Source organism: Pangasianodon hypophthalmus, chromosome 2 (assembly GCF_027358585.1).
Source record: "Pangasianodon hypophthalmus isolate fPanHyp1 chromosome 2, fPanHyp1.pri, whole genome shotgun sequence".
NCBI lineage: Eukaryota > Metazoa > Chordata > Actinopteri > Siluriformes > Pangasiidae > Pangasianodon > Pangasianodon hypophthalmus.
In genome coordinates, this window is record NC_069711.1 from 663,769 (window position 1) to 682,196 (window position 18,428).

The 18,428-nt window shown below is 38.6% G+C and overlaps 1 protein-coding gene across 3 annotated transcripts; it reads right to left on the reverse strand.

Moving 5' to 3' along the window:
- Positions 1-2,205: 2,205 nt before the first annotated feature.
- LOC113545891 (NACHT, LRR and PYD domains-containing protein 3-like) lies at positions 2,206-16,648 on the reverse strand. Of its 3 annotated transcripts, XM_053231969.1 has the most exons (8): positions 16,597-16,648; positions 16,384-16,442; positions 11,731-11,776; positions 10,650-10,845; positions 6,708-8,484; positions 4,537-4,710; positions 3,679-3,855; positions 2,206-2,497 (listed from the first exon to the last, which is right to left on the reverse strand). In XM_053231969.1, the coding sequence occupies exons 2-8, from the start codon at positions 16,422-16,424 to the stop codon at positions 2,365-2,367; spliced, it is 2,544 nt and encodes an 847-aa protein (XP_053087944.1). In that variant the 5' UTR covers positions 16,425-16,442; positions 16,597-16,648; the 3' UTR covers positions 2,206-2,364. The 3 variants fall into 3 exon arrangements, with proteins under 3 accessions (XP_053087944.1, XP_026801338.3, XP_053087945.1); XM_026945537.3 differs by lacking the exons at positions 16,384-16,442; positions 16,597-16,648 and having other exon boundaries at positions 11,731-12,943; XM_053231970.1 differs by lacking the exons at positions 10,650-10,845; positions 11,731-11,776; positions 16,384-16,442; positions 16,597-16,648 and adding an exon at positions 9,253-9,374.
- Positions 16,649-18,428: the final 1,780 nt, after the last annotated feature.

The following is an 18,428-nucleotide window of genomic DNA, read 5'->3' on the forward strand; positions in this document are numbered from 1 at the left end:
TATAGGCTCAGCTGTAATTTATATTACAGTGGAGGGAGAAATAGCAGCTGATTCAGTTCAGGTTGCATTTAAACAAAGTGGAACAATATTCTGATATATAATAAATATTAGCAATGGTATTTTAACTGTCCGTCAGACTCGTTAATGTACTATAGGTGATAGGACATTTTCTTCTTAGATCTTGGATCTTCTTCTTCTTCTTCTTCTTAGATCTTCGTCTTCGATCTTAGAGAAGCCCAGGCTTTTAGTGTATTTAAACCTTCTCTCATGCTCTAACTTATTTCTTTAGGACAGCTTTCGAGACTTTCGAATGCCCTCTAAGGTGCTAAGAAACTTTTACACCTGCACCATGGAGATCATCCTGACGGGAAGCATCACAGCCTGGTTGAGGAGCAGCATCCAGCAGGACAGGAGGCTCTACAGAGCGTGGTGTGATCAGCTGAGCGTTCCATAGAGCACCACAGAGCTCCCTGACCTGCACTCTATCTACAGCAAGCCGTGCTGGAACAAGGCCAGGAACATAGTGAAGGACCTCAACCATCCGAACAATGGACTCTTCCCTCTGTTGCAGTCAGGAAAGCGCTTCCTCTCCCTAAAGGCCAATAAAGAGAGGAAGAGGAGGAGCTTCGTCCTGCAGGCCATTTGGGCCCTCAACCAGTACAACACCAAGGACTAAGAATCGTTCATCTCCATCCATACATCTCCTTCAGATCTCCTTCAAATCTCCTTCAAATCTCCTTCAAATCTCCTTCAAACACCCAACCTACATTATTTACATCGCACAACGGCATATACTGCACAAACTGCACAATCTGCACTTTACATCTGTACTGTCAGACTGCTGCTGCCACTTTACACCTTTTTCACATTTTTCTTTATATTTAATATTTTTCTTTATATTTAATACTTTCCTGTCTTTTTCCTTTTATGTCGGAACAGATGTAAAAAGCATTTCACTGCAAGTCGTACTCTGTATGGTTATGTATGTGACAAATAAAATTAGAATTTTGAATTTGAAGTTGATTTATTAATATTATTATTATTATGGTATATAGTAATGACAATATTAATAAATGATATATTTAATAAATAGTAACACATAGTACTTTTGATGAATAATATTTTAAATAATAACTTGTAAAATAATTAAAAATAAATATATCCAAAGAGCCGAAACTCATCAGTATTCTTTATTCACAGTCATGAATATTAACCCTTTTGTGCATCAATTATTCTAAAATTATTAGAGATGGCACTGTATTAGATTGAAACTGGATTTAGAAAATAAATTTATTTTTGGAACTGGAAATGTTTACATATAAAGAGACTTGAACTGTTTTTTTTCTCTTTTGTTAGGATTGATTTTATTATATTTATTACATACCTTAAACTTTATTATAGTACTTCAGTTAAAAAAGAAAGGAAAAAAGAAAAAGTGGTCTGGATAAAATGAAAGAACATATCAAGACATAACTGCATGCACAATCAAATGAATTTGGAATTTTTGTAAGGTTACTAAAAGTTTTGCAATGTGTGTGATTTTACAGTAAGTAGAAAGTTTAGACTTCCTTCACCGTCAGCCATGTTGGGTTTCTGATATCCTTGTTCATTGTGTTGCTCTGTAAATCCACATGTTGCATTTATAATAATAATAATAATAATAATAATAATAATAATAATAAATAATATTACGTATTAATAATTCTCTAGAGTGAATCATATCAAAATCTGAACTGTTAATATGATTCAGTAGTTGATAAGATTGTTGATAAAGTTCATTTAGTCTATATATATATATATATACATATATATATATATATATATATATATATATATATATATATATATATGTGTGTGTGTGTGTGTGTGTGTGTGTGTGTGTGTGAAATGACAAACAAAACCCTGAAATGACAAACAAAACCATGTAATGAGCCGTTTGAGAGCCGAAAGAAAGAGTCGACTCTTCTTGGTGAGCTGATCCGATTCTTCTTTGGATACCCGATCCGCGTCCCCGCCGGATTTACACTGCGCATGCGCACCACTGTTGCGCATGCGCACATTTTATTACGCGCTTTTTAATTGAACCCTTTGGAAGTACAGTAACTTGTTCTCTTTTCAGACACGAGTGGATACAAGGCTGTGAATTTCTGGGTTGGAAACTAAAGGTGTGCAACATACAGTGTGTCTGAACACACCTGAAAGTGCTTCTGTTTGACCTTCTTTTTTATTTAACACAAAGTTTTTCATTACAAATGATATTATCAGCAATAACTTCAGTGAAAAGTAGAAATATTTACTTGAATTTCAGAATTTCTCAGTATTTGGTATGTCCCCAACACATCTTATAATACAAAGTGTCGGCTGTCAAAATGGTTTTTTTGCATCGCGTTTTTGTGATATGACAAAATCAGCTAAATCCGTGTCGGAGTTTGAGGGCTTGTTGCGAAGATATGAGGAGTGGGACTCCTTATCCAGCTCGTAGGGGTCAGTCTCAATGCTGTAAAACAGATAAATTGGACAAAAAGATCAAACACGTCGATATCACAGTCAACATACTCTCCACAAGCAGAATAAGTGTAAAGACCATTACACACACTTGTGGTAGAATTGTATAACAGTTGTAGGCCCTCCCCTCGTTGTGTACAACCACACAAACAGTGTGTGAGGATGAGGATTTTGAGGGCCAAAAAATTCCACCAACCTTGAAATTACAGGCCTAGATCTTTCAAAACTCATCCACAGATGAAGATATTAGGCAGCTTTTTTTACTTAAAGTGTAAGTTTATCTTAAATTCCATCATTATGGAAGCAGGGGAACACCTTACATTTACATTTTGGAGAAATTATTGCACATGATTTTTTTTAAACACATTTAACAATATTTTTATGAATCACTGTGTGTAAGAGGCGCTAATGTGGTGCCTGATGATACTGCAGCTTAATGAAATGCATCTCAGCTGTTACATACAACCTAGATTGGTACTTTGGCACTGAAGCTGCCTTTACAAAAAAAAAGAAAAGAAAAGAAAAGAAAAGAGTGCTAGCAAATCATATCAACTGTTTTCTAAGAAAGTTTCTAATGAAGCAGATTGTGTTTGTTGTCTAGACAAAAGCTCAACAAGTCACTGGGCATCAGTTGGGTCTGAGCTGTGATGTAGCGCACATTAAAGATATTATTCTACTCTGGCTGCCATCTTTATTTTCTCTTGAAGTGTTTAACCATGATGTGACGTTGTAGTAAGTAGGAGAGTTATTATAATAGCTCTGCGCTACACCTTATTTTGCTCAGTTTTGGCAATTTTTCCATACCATGTTCCTGATTCTGAAAAGAGTGTACGTTATCTGTGCGAGTTAATTAATCCATCTACTAGAAACTGACGTGTGTTGCAGCCGCGGTGGGATTCAGAATAAGTAGTGTGTGCTGTCGTGATAGTGAGATTATGCATAGAAAACAAATGGACAAACACGTAATCTTATCAAGAGTGTCTGGGTCACTAATTTTTCTACCCCTAACAGTGATGTATGCATCATAATAAATATTTATTTATTAACACCATTCTAAAAATTGTTGTGGTTTAACGACAGTAAGTGTCACACAATGAGTTTTTTTCCCACATATGTGTAGGATAACTGTAGGTTTGTATGTGTGTATGAAGATACAGTAAAACAGTAACTCACAGTAGTTTCTGCAATTTGCAAGTTGTATCTTTCAGGAGATCAAGCAGCATCTTCACTCCTCTGTCTCCAGGTTCATTGCGGTCCAGATGTAATTCTCGCAGGTTTGACTTGGAGTTTGACCTCAGAGCTGAAGCCAGAGCGACGTAGCCATCATCTGAAATGCCACAATGCACCAGCCTGCAGGGAAAAGGAGGAAACTCAAGGCACAGACAGCAGCGAAGACAAAAGACACACCCTTGAAGAAGAACCAACAATGACTTTGATTTAGTGGCATGAATGTGGGCATAATGCTTATTGTGGTCACACAGAAACTGGATCTAGCAACCCAGATTCCCTGCACCTCTGCAGTATCTCAAAACAACAAATCTAAAATGCACACCATTGTACACTTTCTCAAAGTCCCTGAAACACATGTAGACTGGATTGGCAAACTCCCATGACCCCTTACAAAGCTGTGCAAGAGAAAAGAGCTTGTTCACTTTTCCACTGCTCTGAGTAGAACCCTCCCTTATTGTTCCTCCTGAATCCTAGTTTCAGATGCTGGATGGAGTCTCCTCTCCATCATGCGTCATGGCTTCTAGACTTCTAACCACCATAGCAACTTTAAAGATGGACTTCAAATCACCAGAGATCCTTAAGTGCTCCTTTCATTGCTTAACAACATCCCCAGTAGAGCTCACCACTCCCCTGAAGGTGCTTAGCATAGCTTCTGCATGATCTCATTTCCCCCTGGTGAAGTGTCTAATGATTTGCCAGAACATCTCTGAGGTAGTCTTTTTTCATATCTTCTCCAAACTCATTATTCAATAGACCTGATTACGGTTTATAAAAATAATAATCTCAATATAATAATCTCACCACAGTATCTCCAGTTTACATTCTGGCCTCTTCAGTCCATCTGAGAGCAGCTTCACTCCTGCATCACGCAGGTTATTTTCACTCAGGTGCAGTTCTGTCAGCCTGGAGGAGTTTGAGCGGAGAACCGAGGACAGAACTCTGCAGCTTGTCTCTGTGAGATTACAACCACACAGCCTGCGAGAGAAACGATGATCTATCAGAACACATCTCACTCACAAACACATGCAGAAACACACGGTCATTTATAAAAAGCCTAGCTTAAACAATTCACAAAGAAAAAAAATCATTTTAAATGGTGGGTTTCAGACAGATACGGTAGCATTACCTACTGTTCAGTTATTTGTCCTCTAGCTAGCTGACAGAATTATAGCATGCACTTCACAAAACAAGTGAAGACAATGTTTTGCATGTTAACACTACTGATGAAATCTATAAACCTTTCAGGAAGTATTAAAAAACATAGTAAGATGTTTACGTAAGGTAGAAAAGGCCACACATGACCACTAGACAGTAGTTCAGACTATCCCGAAAGCCACGGTATTATTTTTCTTGTGAGAATGTGTGCCATATGGATTTTGTCTACGTGATTAAAATGTTAATCTGTAAAACTTCTTGTATTTGACCTTTCAGCATTGTAGTAAAATATGTCACTTGTTTAGAAGAAATTACTATACTATTACTTTTTGCATTATAGTTGTACTTATTGTGGTACAGTAATGGTGGTATTTGTAAACCTTAAATTTATGGTTACAATAAAAAGGACACTATGGCACCCTGGGACTTTCACCCATATACTTCACGTATAGAGTAGTGTACCTTGCAAAGTAAACAAATATAATGTTAATTCAGTGGATACAGACATAGAACAGACAACTGACCAGGATTGATACCCAAGAGGAGGGGAAAGGAGAATGATTGAAGAAAACAAATGAAAAAAACAACAACAACAAGAAGAATCAATAAACAACTAAACCAACCCCAAAGAATCAAACACGGAGAAGGGCTGAGGCCTACCCTGAGCTCTCTAGGGGTCTATCCTGAAGGACACAAGCACACATGCAAACAACAAACCACATGGGTGATTTAGTGTGCCACATGACACAGCCAACTGTATAATAAGGAGAACTCCCTGTTACGCAGAAGGGCTCTCGGCACAACTGCAGTATAAAAGTAATGAACAAATAACCAAAGCCTGTGATTACACAGTTCTATCTGTGGTCACCTGTGCTCAATATTTTTAACTGCACATCAGAAAAGCAGCTTTCAGAGAGAACTGATGGTAGTAGGCTTCTGGCACCAAGGTGCTGGCTTTTGGTTAGTTACTTCCAGCTTTCTCAGCTCTATCTCCCTATCAGCTTGTAAGTCCCTCTCCCAAAAAATGCAATACTTGTGTTTGATAATCTTGGTTCTTTGTCTTCAGCTTCTTTATCTTCAGCTTCTTTATCTTCAGGTGGACCCCACAGGATCTTTGTCTGCCCAAAACCAATTGTCAAGTTCAGTACTAGCCTTGACTAGACCTTAAGCTTGAGCTGGCAGGGAATCACCACCTGGGGTCTCCCCCGTCACGGGTTAGATCCCCTGTGCTACAAGCACGTCATAAAATGCAGCTTTTACTACCATTTTTGTTGCTGAAAATGAAAATAGATGAAAATAGATTTAGGGCTCGTCTGGGAACAACAACGCAGTTCTGTAATAGACCAGACTGAACTGGAGATCAAGATTGTTCAAAATTAATCAATCAAGATTTTTTAAAATGCTCATTCCCTGCTATGATGACATTAGAAAGGTCAGTTAATTGCTCCTCACCATCCAGGTGATTGCACATTAGACTTCTTAGGTGCATCCACTACTTACCTGATGCTAAAAAACAAGAAAGCACTCAAAGAGGGTTTTATTAGAGAATCTGCTTACCCAGCCTCTGTGGGCTTCTTTTTCATGGAATGAAAAGATGTGCCTGTATTAATTATTTCTGTTTATAAGTATTGTTACCTGCTTACTTTATTTAAACTATATTTTTCTAGTGGCAGAAATAATTAGCCTATCAGAGGCACCTTGATGAATAGAGCAGTTAATGAAAGTGCAGTGCAATCTCAGCCCAATGTTCACTGTATATTACGTTATATTACGTTAATAAACACTTAACTAATCTATCCATACATGAAAATACTCACATAGCTTTTCTGGATTCTTTGACCACTGGGAGAAGCCTTACAAGACATTCCTCTGATCGGTCATAAGTCCTCAAATCAAACTCCTCATGCTCCTGTGTTGAATTCAGCAACACAAACACCAATGCTTGCCACTGAATAGAAGAGAAATTGGTGTTACGGAGACAATTGTAACCTCCAGGTTTCAGGTACGTTTGGACTTCCTGAACTATAAACTGATCATTCAGTTCATTCAGACAGTGGAACAGGTTGATGGATTTTTCTATAGAGGGATTCTCCTGGATCTTCTCCTTGATGTACTTGACTGTTACCTCTTTGCTGTGAGAGCTGCTTCCTGTCTGGGGCAGTAGGTTTCGTAAGAGAGTTTGATTAGACTCCAGTGAGAGACCCAGAAGAAAGCGGAGGAAAAGGTCCAGGTGTCCATTCTCACTCTCTAAGGCCTTGTCCACTGCAAACTTGAGAAAATCAGACATGTTGGACTTGTTGAAAAGATCGGACAGACCAGTGGTTTGTTGTTCTGTTAGATTTTTGTCGATGAAGTGGAGAAATGCATATAAAGCAGCCAGATACTCCTGAACACTGAGATGAATAAAGCTGAACACCTTCCCCAGGTGAAGCCCAAACTCCTCTCTGAAGATCTGGGTACACACTCCTGAATACACCGACGCTTCTCTGACATCAATGCCACACTCACTCAGGTCTTCCTCATAGAAGATCAGGTTTCCTTTCTCCAGCTGTTGGAAAGCCAGTTTTCCCAGTGCCAGGATACTCTCTCTGGTCTGCTGAGGATCACGGTCACATTTCTGATGGTACTTTTGGTCCTTGTGTTTGATCTGAAAGATCAGGAAGTGTGTGAACATTTGAGTCAGAGTCTTGGGGATCTCTCCACTCTCTGCTTCACCCAACATTCTCTCTAGAACAGTGGCTGAGATCCAGCAGAAGACTGGGATGTGGCACATGATGTAGAGGCTTCTTGAAGACTTCATGTGTGTGATGATTTTATTGGCCAGACTCTGATCACTGATCCTCTTCCTGAAGTACTCCTCTTTCTGAGCATCATTGAACCCCCGTATCTCTGTTACCTGGTCTACATACTCAGGAGGGATCTGATCGGCTGCTCCAGGTCGAGAGGTTATCCAGAGGAGAGCAGAGGGAAGCAGATTGCCGTCAAAGAGGTTTGTCAGCAGAACATCCACTGAAGCTGACTCTGTCACATCACACAAACTCTCATTGTTCTGGAAATTTAGAGGAAGTCGACACTCATCCAGACCATCAAAGATGAACAGAACTTTATAGGCCTCACAGTTTATTAACTGTAGTTCATTTGTTTCTGGGAAAAAGTGATGGAGAAGATTCATCAAACTGAGAGTCTTCAGCTTCATCAGATTCAGCTCCCTCAATGGAAGTGGAAACATGAAGGTGACGTCCTGATTTGCTTTTCCTTCAGCCCAGTCCAGAATGAACTTCTGCACAGAGACTGTTTTTCCAATTCCAGCTACTCCTTTAGTCAGCACACGTCTGATGGACTTGTCTTTAAAGAGGTCATTACATTTGATGGGTGTCTCCTGTGTTGCTGGTCTCCTGGACGCTGTCTCAATCTGTCTCACCTCATGTTCTTTATTGACGTCTCCACTCCAACCCTCTGTGATGTAGAGCTCTGTGTAGATCTCATTCAGAGGTGCCGGGGCTCCAGGCTGTGGTTCCAGGCAGGTTTCACAAATTCTTTTAAACTCTTCTCTCATTTTGAATTTATGCTTTTCTTGATATATAGAGACCAGTTCTAATAAAAAGAAGAATATGATAGTAAATATTTTACATTATGAACAAAGTTCACAAAGTTGCATTTTAGTATTATTGAATACATTCCTAATTCATTTCTTGTATTCAGCAAAGTGAACAAAAACAAAAGATTTTTGATAATTGTTTGATGGCCTTTACCTTCTTTTTGCCACATTTTGTTCCCTTTCCTTTGCTTATTTTACTATGTTTTCTTTTTTAAATTAGTATTGTTGTTTCCCCATTTTTTTTAATACAAAGTTATACAGTTCATATTGAACAAACATGTGACATCATGATATCATCCAAAGTGAAATGAATACACCCAATAAATCTTATACTTTACATTTTATCTGTTTAAAGTAGGCACTCTGGCACGTAGGGGTGTTGCAGTGTACAGAGTATAATAAGGAAAAATGTATTATCAAATGATTGTACAAAAGCCTCTAGAAAAGTCTCTTGGACCACCCTTATATATAAAACAAAAACCAAAAGGAAGCAAAAAGATTAAATCCCTTCTTCTTTCTGCAGGATCAGGTTTCTGGACATATGTCTGTTAATTGTAATTGATTCACACAGGATCAGTTATCTCTGTCTAAATCACAGAGATGGCCATGCCTTCATGATGTACACATGATTCTCACACTAAAAATCCCATGCTAATATACACACCTCATATTTATACATTCAGCAAGTGCTTACTGGAGTGTCTTTATACTGAGTCAGGACTACATTACCCATCAGCCCCTGCACATCACGAGGTGACACATACCTGAGTCAGTTTAATGTCTAATGAGCACTGGTATTTAAGTTCTGTCTTTGGTAGCACCCTTTGTCTTGTGGTTGTCACTTTCACTTCATGTTCCTGTGTTTCCATGTTTTCCTAGTTCTTGTTTTTCTAGTTCATTTTCCTAGTGTTTGTTTGTGTTGCAATGATTAAACCATATCAGACTCCAATCCCTGACAGAATGCAAGTCCAACTGTGGATGCAGAAGACATGCTTCAGTGCAACGCAGAACGAGCAGAAACACAGATAGCTTGCCCGGACAATGTCCTTCTGGACCAGCTCAAGGCTGGGCTCCCCCAAAGAATTTCCAGCTGCGCTCGAGCCAGAGACCGACAGGGTGGCCTCTCCAACCCACGACGCCCAAGCCAGAGGAGGCCTCACAAGCCACATCCGAGGCAGATGAGGTCCCTCGTGTCCAATCCGCTTTGACTCCTGACTCTGGTGAGGACGCTCGACTGAGTACTTTGCTCTGCCTCTTTGCTTTGCCGGAGGACTTCGCTCCCCTCTCTGGCCTCGCCGTCATCGCTCCCCTCTCTGGCCTCGCCGTCATCGGTCCCCTCTCTGGCCTCGCCGTTATCGGTCCCCTCTCTGGCCTCGCCGTCATCGGTCCCCCTCTGGCCTCGCCGTGAATGTAGTTCCCCTCGCTGGCACCAGTAGGGACATCACTTTTGCCCAGCGGCCCACGACCCCCTGGAGACCAATGTACCCGTGTCAGGCATTGGCGCCTTAAAGAGGGGGTGGGTTCTGTCAGGACTACATTACCCATCAGCCCCTGCACATCACGAGATGACGCACCCCTGAGTCAGTTTAATGTCTAATGAGCACTGGTATTTAAGCTCTGTCTTTGGTAGCACTCTTTGTCTTGTGGTTTTCTCTTTCACTTCATGTTCTTGTGTTTCCATGTTTGCCTAGTTCTTGTTTTTCTAGTTCATGTTCTTAGTGTTTACTTTTGTGTTGCACTGATTAAACCACATTCATACTGCACTTGCATCTTCCTCTGACTCCAATCCCTGACAACTGAAGAAAAATGGCAAAACCTCTTTTCCCACAGTATATAGCCCAGTCTTCACTGAGATGCCAATTCAGGTGGGATACAGTATACTGTATATTACATAATTATTTCTACTGCTAATTTAATAGACATTAAAATACAACATAATCTTTCCAGATAAGTCATGTATAGTAGGGCTATGCACTGTTATAGGAAAATAATCAACGTTGAGGTGGTAACAGTAACTCCACTTCAACACATCGCCTCGTCACTTACTGTTTCAGCACAACACAGATTGTTTTATTCGTTGTTCCTTACAAAAGTGTGATAATTATGGACCAAAATTCTGTCTCTATACATAAAGTGATGGAATAACCCTCTGAGTTCTTACCCTTCTGCAGTGTTTTAGCAAGATCTGTCTGGTTCATCTTCTTGAGGACACGTGTTGTGATCTTCAGTAACGCCTCTCTGACAATGGGATCATCCTCCAATTCCGTCTCAGAGCATGCTGGGTAATCTGAACTCCATAGGTTCCTCTGCCTCTTTAGCTCATTCTTTACCAAAGTAATCACTTTGTGTTCCACCTCCTGCTCACGAATGAGCAGTAATCAAGACATTTATCACAAATAAAAAACACCACAATGCTACATTAATAGGTGATGGTACGTATGGGACAGAATCCAGAGTCACTAAATTTCCCACAGACAAAACTGCAATTCAGATTCATATTGACACTACTAGAAAATAAAATTAGTTATTATAAATTAAAGCTGCACCACTCTGTAAGTGCGTTTATTTTAAACACAGTGTTTGTTTGTTTGAGATTCGTCAGTGGATTACTATTTGATCCTCTTTGTGGAGCACTGAGTTTAAAAGGAAAACCAACCATTTGCTATCATTTTTATCTGACAGCATTAAAATCATTGTTTCACTGGTTGTACTTTCTGCATTATTTGATCATTTTATAACATTACAATCTTTGATATTTACATAATTATGACAATGTGGAAAATTTGTTCTGTGCTTTCTTGCACTGGTTAGTAAATAAAATCTGCAAAAATCTTTACTGCCCATTAGATTATTATAAACACATATTACCACTGAAACCTCCAGAACTATTAACCTGTAACTGTTCTGGCTTAAAATGGGCTTAAGAGGAACACTTAGGTGGTTTTGGTTAATGAAATGTTGGTACTTTTATTAGTAATGAATATTCCATTAGTCAAGTTTATCTGAATGTTAATAATAGTTGGAGAAAAAAATCTCCTACAACACCACATGGGATCACAACCCCAAGATAGAGAAACAGAGAGAGAGACACCAAGACATACAGACAGACAGACAGACAGACAGAAATGTGTACTGTACTGATCCTGTAGGTAATGATAAATTTCATGACCTGAAGAACAAAAACTAAAGTATAAGTGCTGAAGTGGTTTAGTCATCAATAACAAGGACGGAAATAAACAAACCTTGAATATGCGTTCTAGCTTATTTTTGTTGGATCTCTTTTTTGGCCTGTGAAAACAATCAAAACACCAAGTGTAATTTAAAACACTTAAATATTTATAATTGTGCCACTTGCACCAACTAAATTTGTAACTCACACTGCCTGTAAGGAGCTGAAAGTGATGGAGGAAGTAATGAAATAAGAATAGGAGGGAGATAAAGAAGAATGAAAACAGGAAGAAGAGAAGGTAGAAAGGCATGGACATAGAATGTGAGAAAAGTTAAAAGAGAAAAAAAAAAGAGTGAAAGGTTGGGAGGACAAAAGACAGAATGGAAGACAGGAAAGAAAGAAAAATGGATGAAAGAGAGAAAGGAAAATTTACTAATAACACAAAAACGAGACTGAAAAATAGAAATAAAATAAGAATAAAAAATCAGAGGATGAAAGAGATAAAAGCAGAGAAAGGTGTGTTTACTCAAACTTAAATATGTACAAATTGCTAATTAAAAAAAACAACAACTATGTGGCCAAAAGTATGTGCACCCCTGACCATCACACCCACATGTGGTTCTTACCACAAAGTCTGAAGCACACAAATTGTACAGAACGTCTCTGTGTGCTGTAGCTTTACAGTTTCCCTTCACTGGAACTAAGAGACTCAAACCTGTTCCAGCATGACAATGCCCCTGTGCACAAAGCGAGCTCCATGAAGACATGGTGTGTGAAGGTTGGAGCGGAAGAACTCGAGTGTCCTGCACAGAGCCCTGACCTCAACCCCACTGAACACCTTTGGGATGAACTGGAACACCGACTGAACCCCAGACCTCCTCGACATCCCAACATCAGCGCCTGACCTCACTAATGCTCTTGTAGCTGAATGAACACAAATCCCCACAGCCACTTATTCTGGCACGTTAGAGCCGAGGTAAAATTCAGAAATTGTCCAGGGCGTAGTGAAAAAAAACCAAGCAAAAATCCCCAAACAAATAAACGCTCAATTCCGGCTTAAATCCAATTATGAAAACAGATACAGTAAAAACTGAACTGTAAAGAAATACAGAAACAGGCATTGGGTTACACTCATATTAACAACAATCATAATGCCATGTGTGTTTTTTGCACTATGAAATGAACTCAAATGAACAAAGGTAAAGAAGTGACTGGATTAAAATATCCACAGTATTTATCTAAATCCCTGGCTAATTTTGCTTCTCTGTTCAAGTTTCTCTATCATATTTTTCTACATCCTTCTTTCCTGATTTCACCAGAACAGGCCTCTTCTCTGAAGTAAATTTGCTGTGTCATTGATTTGTCACTTTCCATAGAGACAAAGCTGGGCCCAGGTGAGTCTGATCTCTTAGCCTGTATCAGACTATAACAAAACTTTTGTTATGCGTCTTTACACCACCCTTACACCTCTCTCAGTGAGGTTTTCTTTCTTCCAGAAGCTAAAATAGTCCAGGTTCAACTGTGTGACTCGACTATGTTTAGCTTATGCATTCAGTTCAGCCCTATAACTCAAACTGTTGTGAGCTGAATTGCTCATCTAAGTCCTGGGCTAAAATCCATCACAATTTATCTATTATTAAAAAAAAAAACAGTCTACAATGATTCGAATTCAGAAATTCTGTTACTTTTACAGAAAATCATTGTCAAAACATAACAGCCAGATCCTGAAAAATAAGTTAAAAGGTCTTTCAAGTAAAGTAAATCTAACAGTGGCTATTACATAAGATTCTGTCACGTTTATTTATTCACATAAAATTCAGCCAGTGTGCCGAAAATGTCGGCAACAATAAGAACACGCAATTACTTAATAGCTTGTAGAGCCACATTTATCCACAATAATTTGTAATACTCCTTTCTGTGAAAGTTTATGAGTCTCTCATATCACACTGATTTGGAGGAATTTTTGCCCAATCAGCCTTAAAACATACCCGAGAGCCGTCGCTTATACCCGAGTCTCATAGGGTCTGGGGTTGAGTTCTGGTTTTATCTTGGCTAGCCCAAAACTGGAACTTTTTTTTTAGTCATGCACGTGTACTTTTGCTTTGTTTATATGTTTAGGATCAGTGTCCTACGGTTATGATTCATCAAGTCACAGAATTAAAAAGAGAGTGTATTCGGAGTGCATAAGGAAAGTGAGCAACCTGCTGAGGCTTGTTTCGTGCAATATAAAAAAAAACTGATAAAATTCCTGGCTGGTCCCTGGTAGAAAAACCCCCCAGAGATTTTATTTTTCACAGATGATTATCCCACAGGAGCACACAGCATGAATATAACTTAAAAAGCTATAATTAAAGGCAAGTTCAAAATATAAAGGTAGAACAAAGAAAGTCTAAGTCAAAGAAAGAAAGAAAGAAAATCACCATTATACTGCTTCAGAGCTGTCAGCGTTTTTGCATCAGAGGAAGCTGTGGGTTTTTTTTTCTCTGCCAAATAGGTAAATGGTGAATGTGTGACTTCCTGACCATAATGAACCAATGCACAGCATAAGCAAGCACCGTATGAATGGGGTTATAATTTGGAGTTCTTTTCCCTTGGCTGAAATCAGGCTATTAGAATAATAAATTCTGAATCATAGTTCCTGTGTTTGCAAATCAAATTTAAGTCATGTATTATACCACATTGCATATAACAATGTATATAACATGTATTTTTTCCTTATGTATTTTCCTTAGAGCCACAATCGCTACATCCTCCTTATCTGATTTCACTGGCACAGGCTCCATCTCTGACGTCATGTGACTGGTCCATTGACTCGTCACCTTTCACAGAGATACAGCTGGGTTCAGGTGTGTCTGATCTCAGCCTGAATCAGACTAAAATCAAAGCTTGCGTGAGTTATGCATTTTTCCTAATACGTCATCCTTCTACCTTTTCTCTCAGTGATTTCCTTTCTAAACTCTTCTTAGTTCAGATCAGTAAAAGTGTCTAATGAATAAAAATGGTTTTATCCAAACACATTTACACTAACCAGCTACACTGATCTACAGTGCCAGAGAAAGAGGCCATAGAAATCGACATTTTAGTCACTTTGGAGCTCTATTTTCAGCTAAAATGGCTGAACGGAGCTCATTATATTTCAGTCAATCATTTTCCCCGGGTACTCAGCAGTAGCTTCCACTACTAGTGTGAGTTTCAAGCTGTTATAACATATTTATTCACATAGAGACAAACAAACGTGTGTATACAATTTTTACGTAGTGTCTACACTGTTAGTTATCTATTCTATGCATACCGGTGTAGATTATTGTTTCCCGGTTTGGACACCGTATTGATAACCCCATGACGGCGCAGACTGTGGAAGTGTGCTCGCTCCGTATTTTAACTCCATACAGTATGCTCGCTGGGCTTTATTCTATAGTCAGGGTCAAAGTGGTTTACTCATCTGTGTGTATTTTAAGAAAAAAAGTTTGTTAGATAATATTACAAGCAGATCATACAACATTTGTGAAAACGACAGACTTTTACGGACTGAAATATGGTTTTCTTTGGCACGTACCTCAACCAGAAGTAACGTTAAAACATTTTAAAATCCGGTTGCCCCCAAAAGTGAAAAGGGAGAAAATCATATTTAAAGATTGCAATCCAGTTCCACTAAAAGATGCTAACTGATGCTAAATCTCTAACTTAATTTACTGATGGAAAAACATGTTACTGCCAAACTGTAAGGAATTACATGTTTTCAACGAGAAATGAATTCTCAGCATCATCAGACATCTAACCTCAGTCTAATCATCGTGTGTTCACTCCACTGATCTCTGTTCATGCTAATATCAGTGGAGAAATAATCAGTCTGATCTCTTAGCCTGAATCAGACGAAGTCACTTCTATCCCATCAGTTAGATTTCTTGTAGTTAATGTCTTTTTATTAGGTCATTTAAACACGTTTAAACTTTGTACAGAGTGTGTAAGCGCTCTTCTCTGCTTTGATGATGATGTGACTGTGAGGATTGCAGACATTTTCACAGCCGCTATCTGATTACAAACTGAACTGATTAGACTCCTTTATTTTCTTACGACATCTAACTATTCAAAAACTTCATCAAATTGTGGGAGTCGCACTTTCGAGAGGTTTTAGACATCTTTAGGCAGATGTTTTTTTTTTTACTGCTGTGTTTATTAAACTGGCTAAGAGAGAGTGAGAGTGAGAGAGAGAGAGAGAGAGAGAAAGAGAGAGAGAGATGTCAAAGTACATTATTGGCAGAAAAAAAAATTAATTTAGTTTACATTTTGATTTTTTGCAGGAGCAAGTGGTATTGGGTATTGGTTACAAGGTATTGGGTTACAAAAGAAAAAAAACCAGTCCTGCATATGCTCTAATACATGCCTATTTTGTTATTGCTTTCCAAAAGATTTTGTTAACATTGGTCAAATAATTATTAAGCAAAAGTTTATATCAAAACTCTTGAGTCAAAGACGTCTAACTTACTTTAGTCACTACTTTTACGAGGGTGAGTCAAATTGAGAAAACCTTCATGTCAATGGCTGCACATACAATCACTAGAACACTTGCATTAAATGAAATGAAGATTATGTAGAAAAATTACTTTTGTTTCAGCTTTTTGCAAGAAACCATACAGAATAAAATAAAAATGAAGGTTTTCATTTGACCTTGCAGATTTTTACAGTTGGTAAAGCTAATTTTTCTTTTTTTTTAATGTTATGTCACCTCGAGTCTGGTTTAGTGTCCTGCTTCTCAGCACAACTCATTTTGGAGAACGTCTCCTCCTTGCAAACATGCAGAAAAAAAAAATATAGTTAAAATTAGTGCTTAAAATCTTTGTATCATCACTTAGATGACTTATAGGAAAAGTATCCCATTATCATTATCATAAAGAAAACAGACTAATCTGCTCTTAAAGCTCCAGATTTAGATACTCACTGCGCTTTCTTCTGAACTGCTTTATGTTTCTCTTTTCACAAAATGGTGCTGCTGAAAGTGTTTGGAGGCGTTTCCTTACCTGTTTTTTTCAAGAGCAGAAGTTAGTCACGTGCACACACAAACACACACTCATGCACTCATGCACTCGTGCACGCACACACACATACCAGGTTGCAAACAGGCATGCACACACAGTGTGGTGGTGGTGGTGGTGTGTGAAATGTAATCTTAAGATCAGGCAACATGGGTATAAATGTAATTTTGCTTCCAAGAAAAAAACCATGAAAATGATTAATGTAAATATTTTATTTATATACCTTGATCACAAATCCATTCATTGTACATACCATGAATTTTGTTATAGGTTTTAACATCCAACATACAACACACACACACACACACATTCCTTATACAATGTAAGAATTTGTGCTCAAAGATCCATTGTTTCCTGGGATTCTGATGCTTACTGATGCAGTACATATTTATTGAGCTACACTCACCATCCACTTTATTAGGAACACCTGTACACCTGCTCATTTATACAGTTATCTAATCAGCCAATCATGTGGCAGCAGCACAACGCATAAACTCATGCAGATGCAGGTCAAGAGCTTCAGATAATGTTCACATCAAATATCAGAATGAAGAAAAAGTGTGATCTCTGTGACTTTAACCGTGACATGGTTGTTGGTGTCAGATGGGCTGGTGTGAGTTTTTCAGAAACTGCTGATCTCCTGCAGGGATTTTCACGGACAAGTCTCTAGACTTTACACAGAATGGTGCGAAAAACAAAAAACACTGAGTAAGTGACAGTTCTGTGGGTGTAAATTTCATGAAATTACACATTTCATGACCATATACTTGGCACCTTCTAAATATACATTTTCAGGTGCTATGATACAGGTGCTACAGTTTTCAGGTGTATTTGTATAGAAGATCTCTTGATATAAAAAAGAGGCAATTAGATGCAAGGATGGCATGATGACCAGCAGGTAGACTTGCATGTTTATTTTTTGAGGATCAAATCATCGAACCTTGAAGCCTGCATGTTTGAAAATAAATGTGTAATTGATACTACAATGACACAACATGGCATGTTGGATCCCACTTGAGCTTCCCCACCACACACAAAGGTGAAAATCGCACTACATGGTGACCATGCTCTGGAATCGAAAGGATGGTAATGTGGCTTATGAGCCAAGATGCAATGAGTGAGCAAGTGAATCACATGAAAGCAGCAGCGATTGTCAACGTAAGAGACCTTGAAATGCAAACAAATGTTATAAGAGCTGCACATAAACTTGGAAACACTGGATTAAAACCTGGTATTAGCACAGCAGTGATTAGAGAATCAATGAGAGTGGATGACTGCTTCCAGCAAGGTCATATACAGTGAGATGACCGAGCACAGATCCTTGGGGTAAACCGTTGCCTGACCCCTTGTTGCTCTATGACATAGAAGCTTCTCAGGATACAGGATTCAGACCATATAAGTAAAATCTGACTGATTTCTGTAAAAAACCAGCAGATATAAGAACATGCCAGCAGGTATTCACAGCTGTCAACAAAGTAGTCTTGGTGAAGTGTTGTTGAATGTTGAAAGTATTTTAGAGAAAAATTAACAAGAAAAAATAGAACACAACTACACTTCTGCCCACAGAGCACACTTCTGCCAAGCAGGCTGTTGTTCCCAATTTGTTGTGAGTAATGTCTTGTTGAGCAGTGGGTTTATGCGGGTCTACATAAATATAGACTTTGTTCTGCTTAATATAAACTTCCACAGAGAATTTGACCAGGATAAAATGGTTACAGAACCATGGAATAAAGAATTA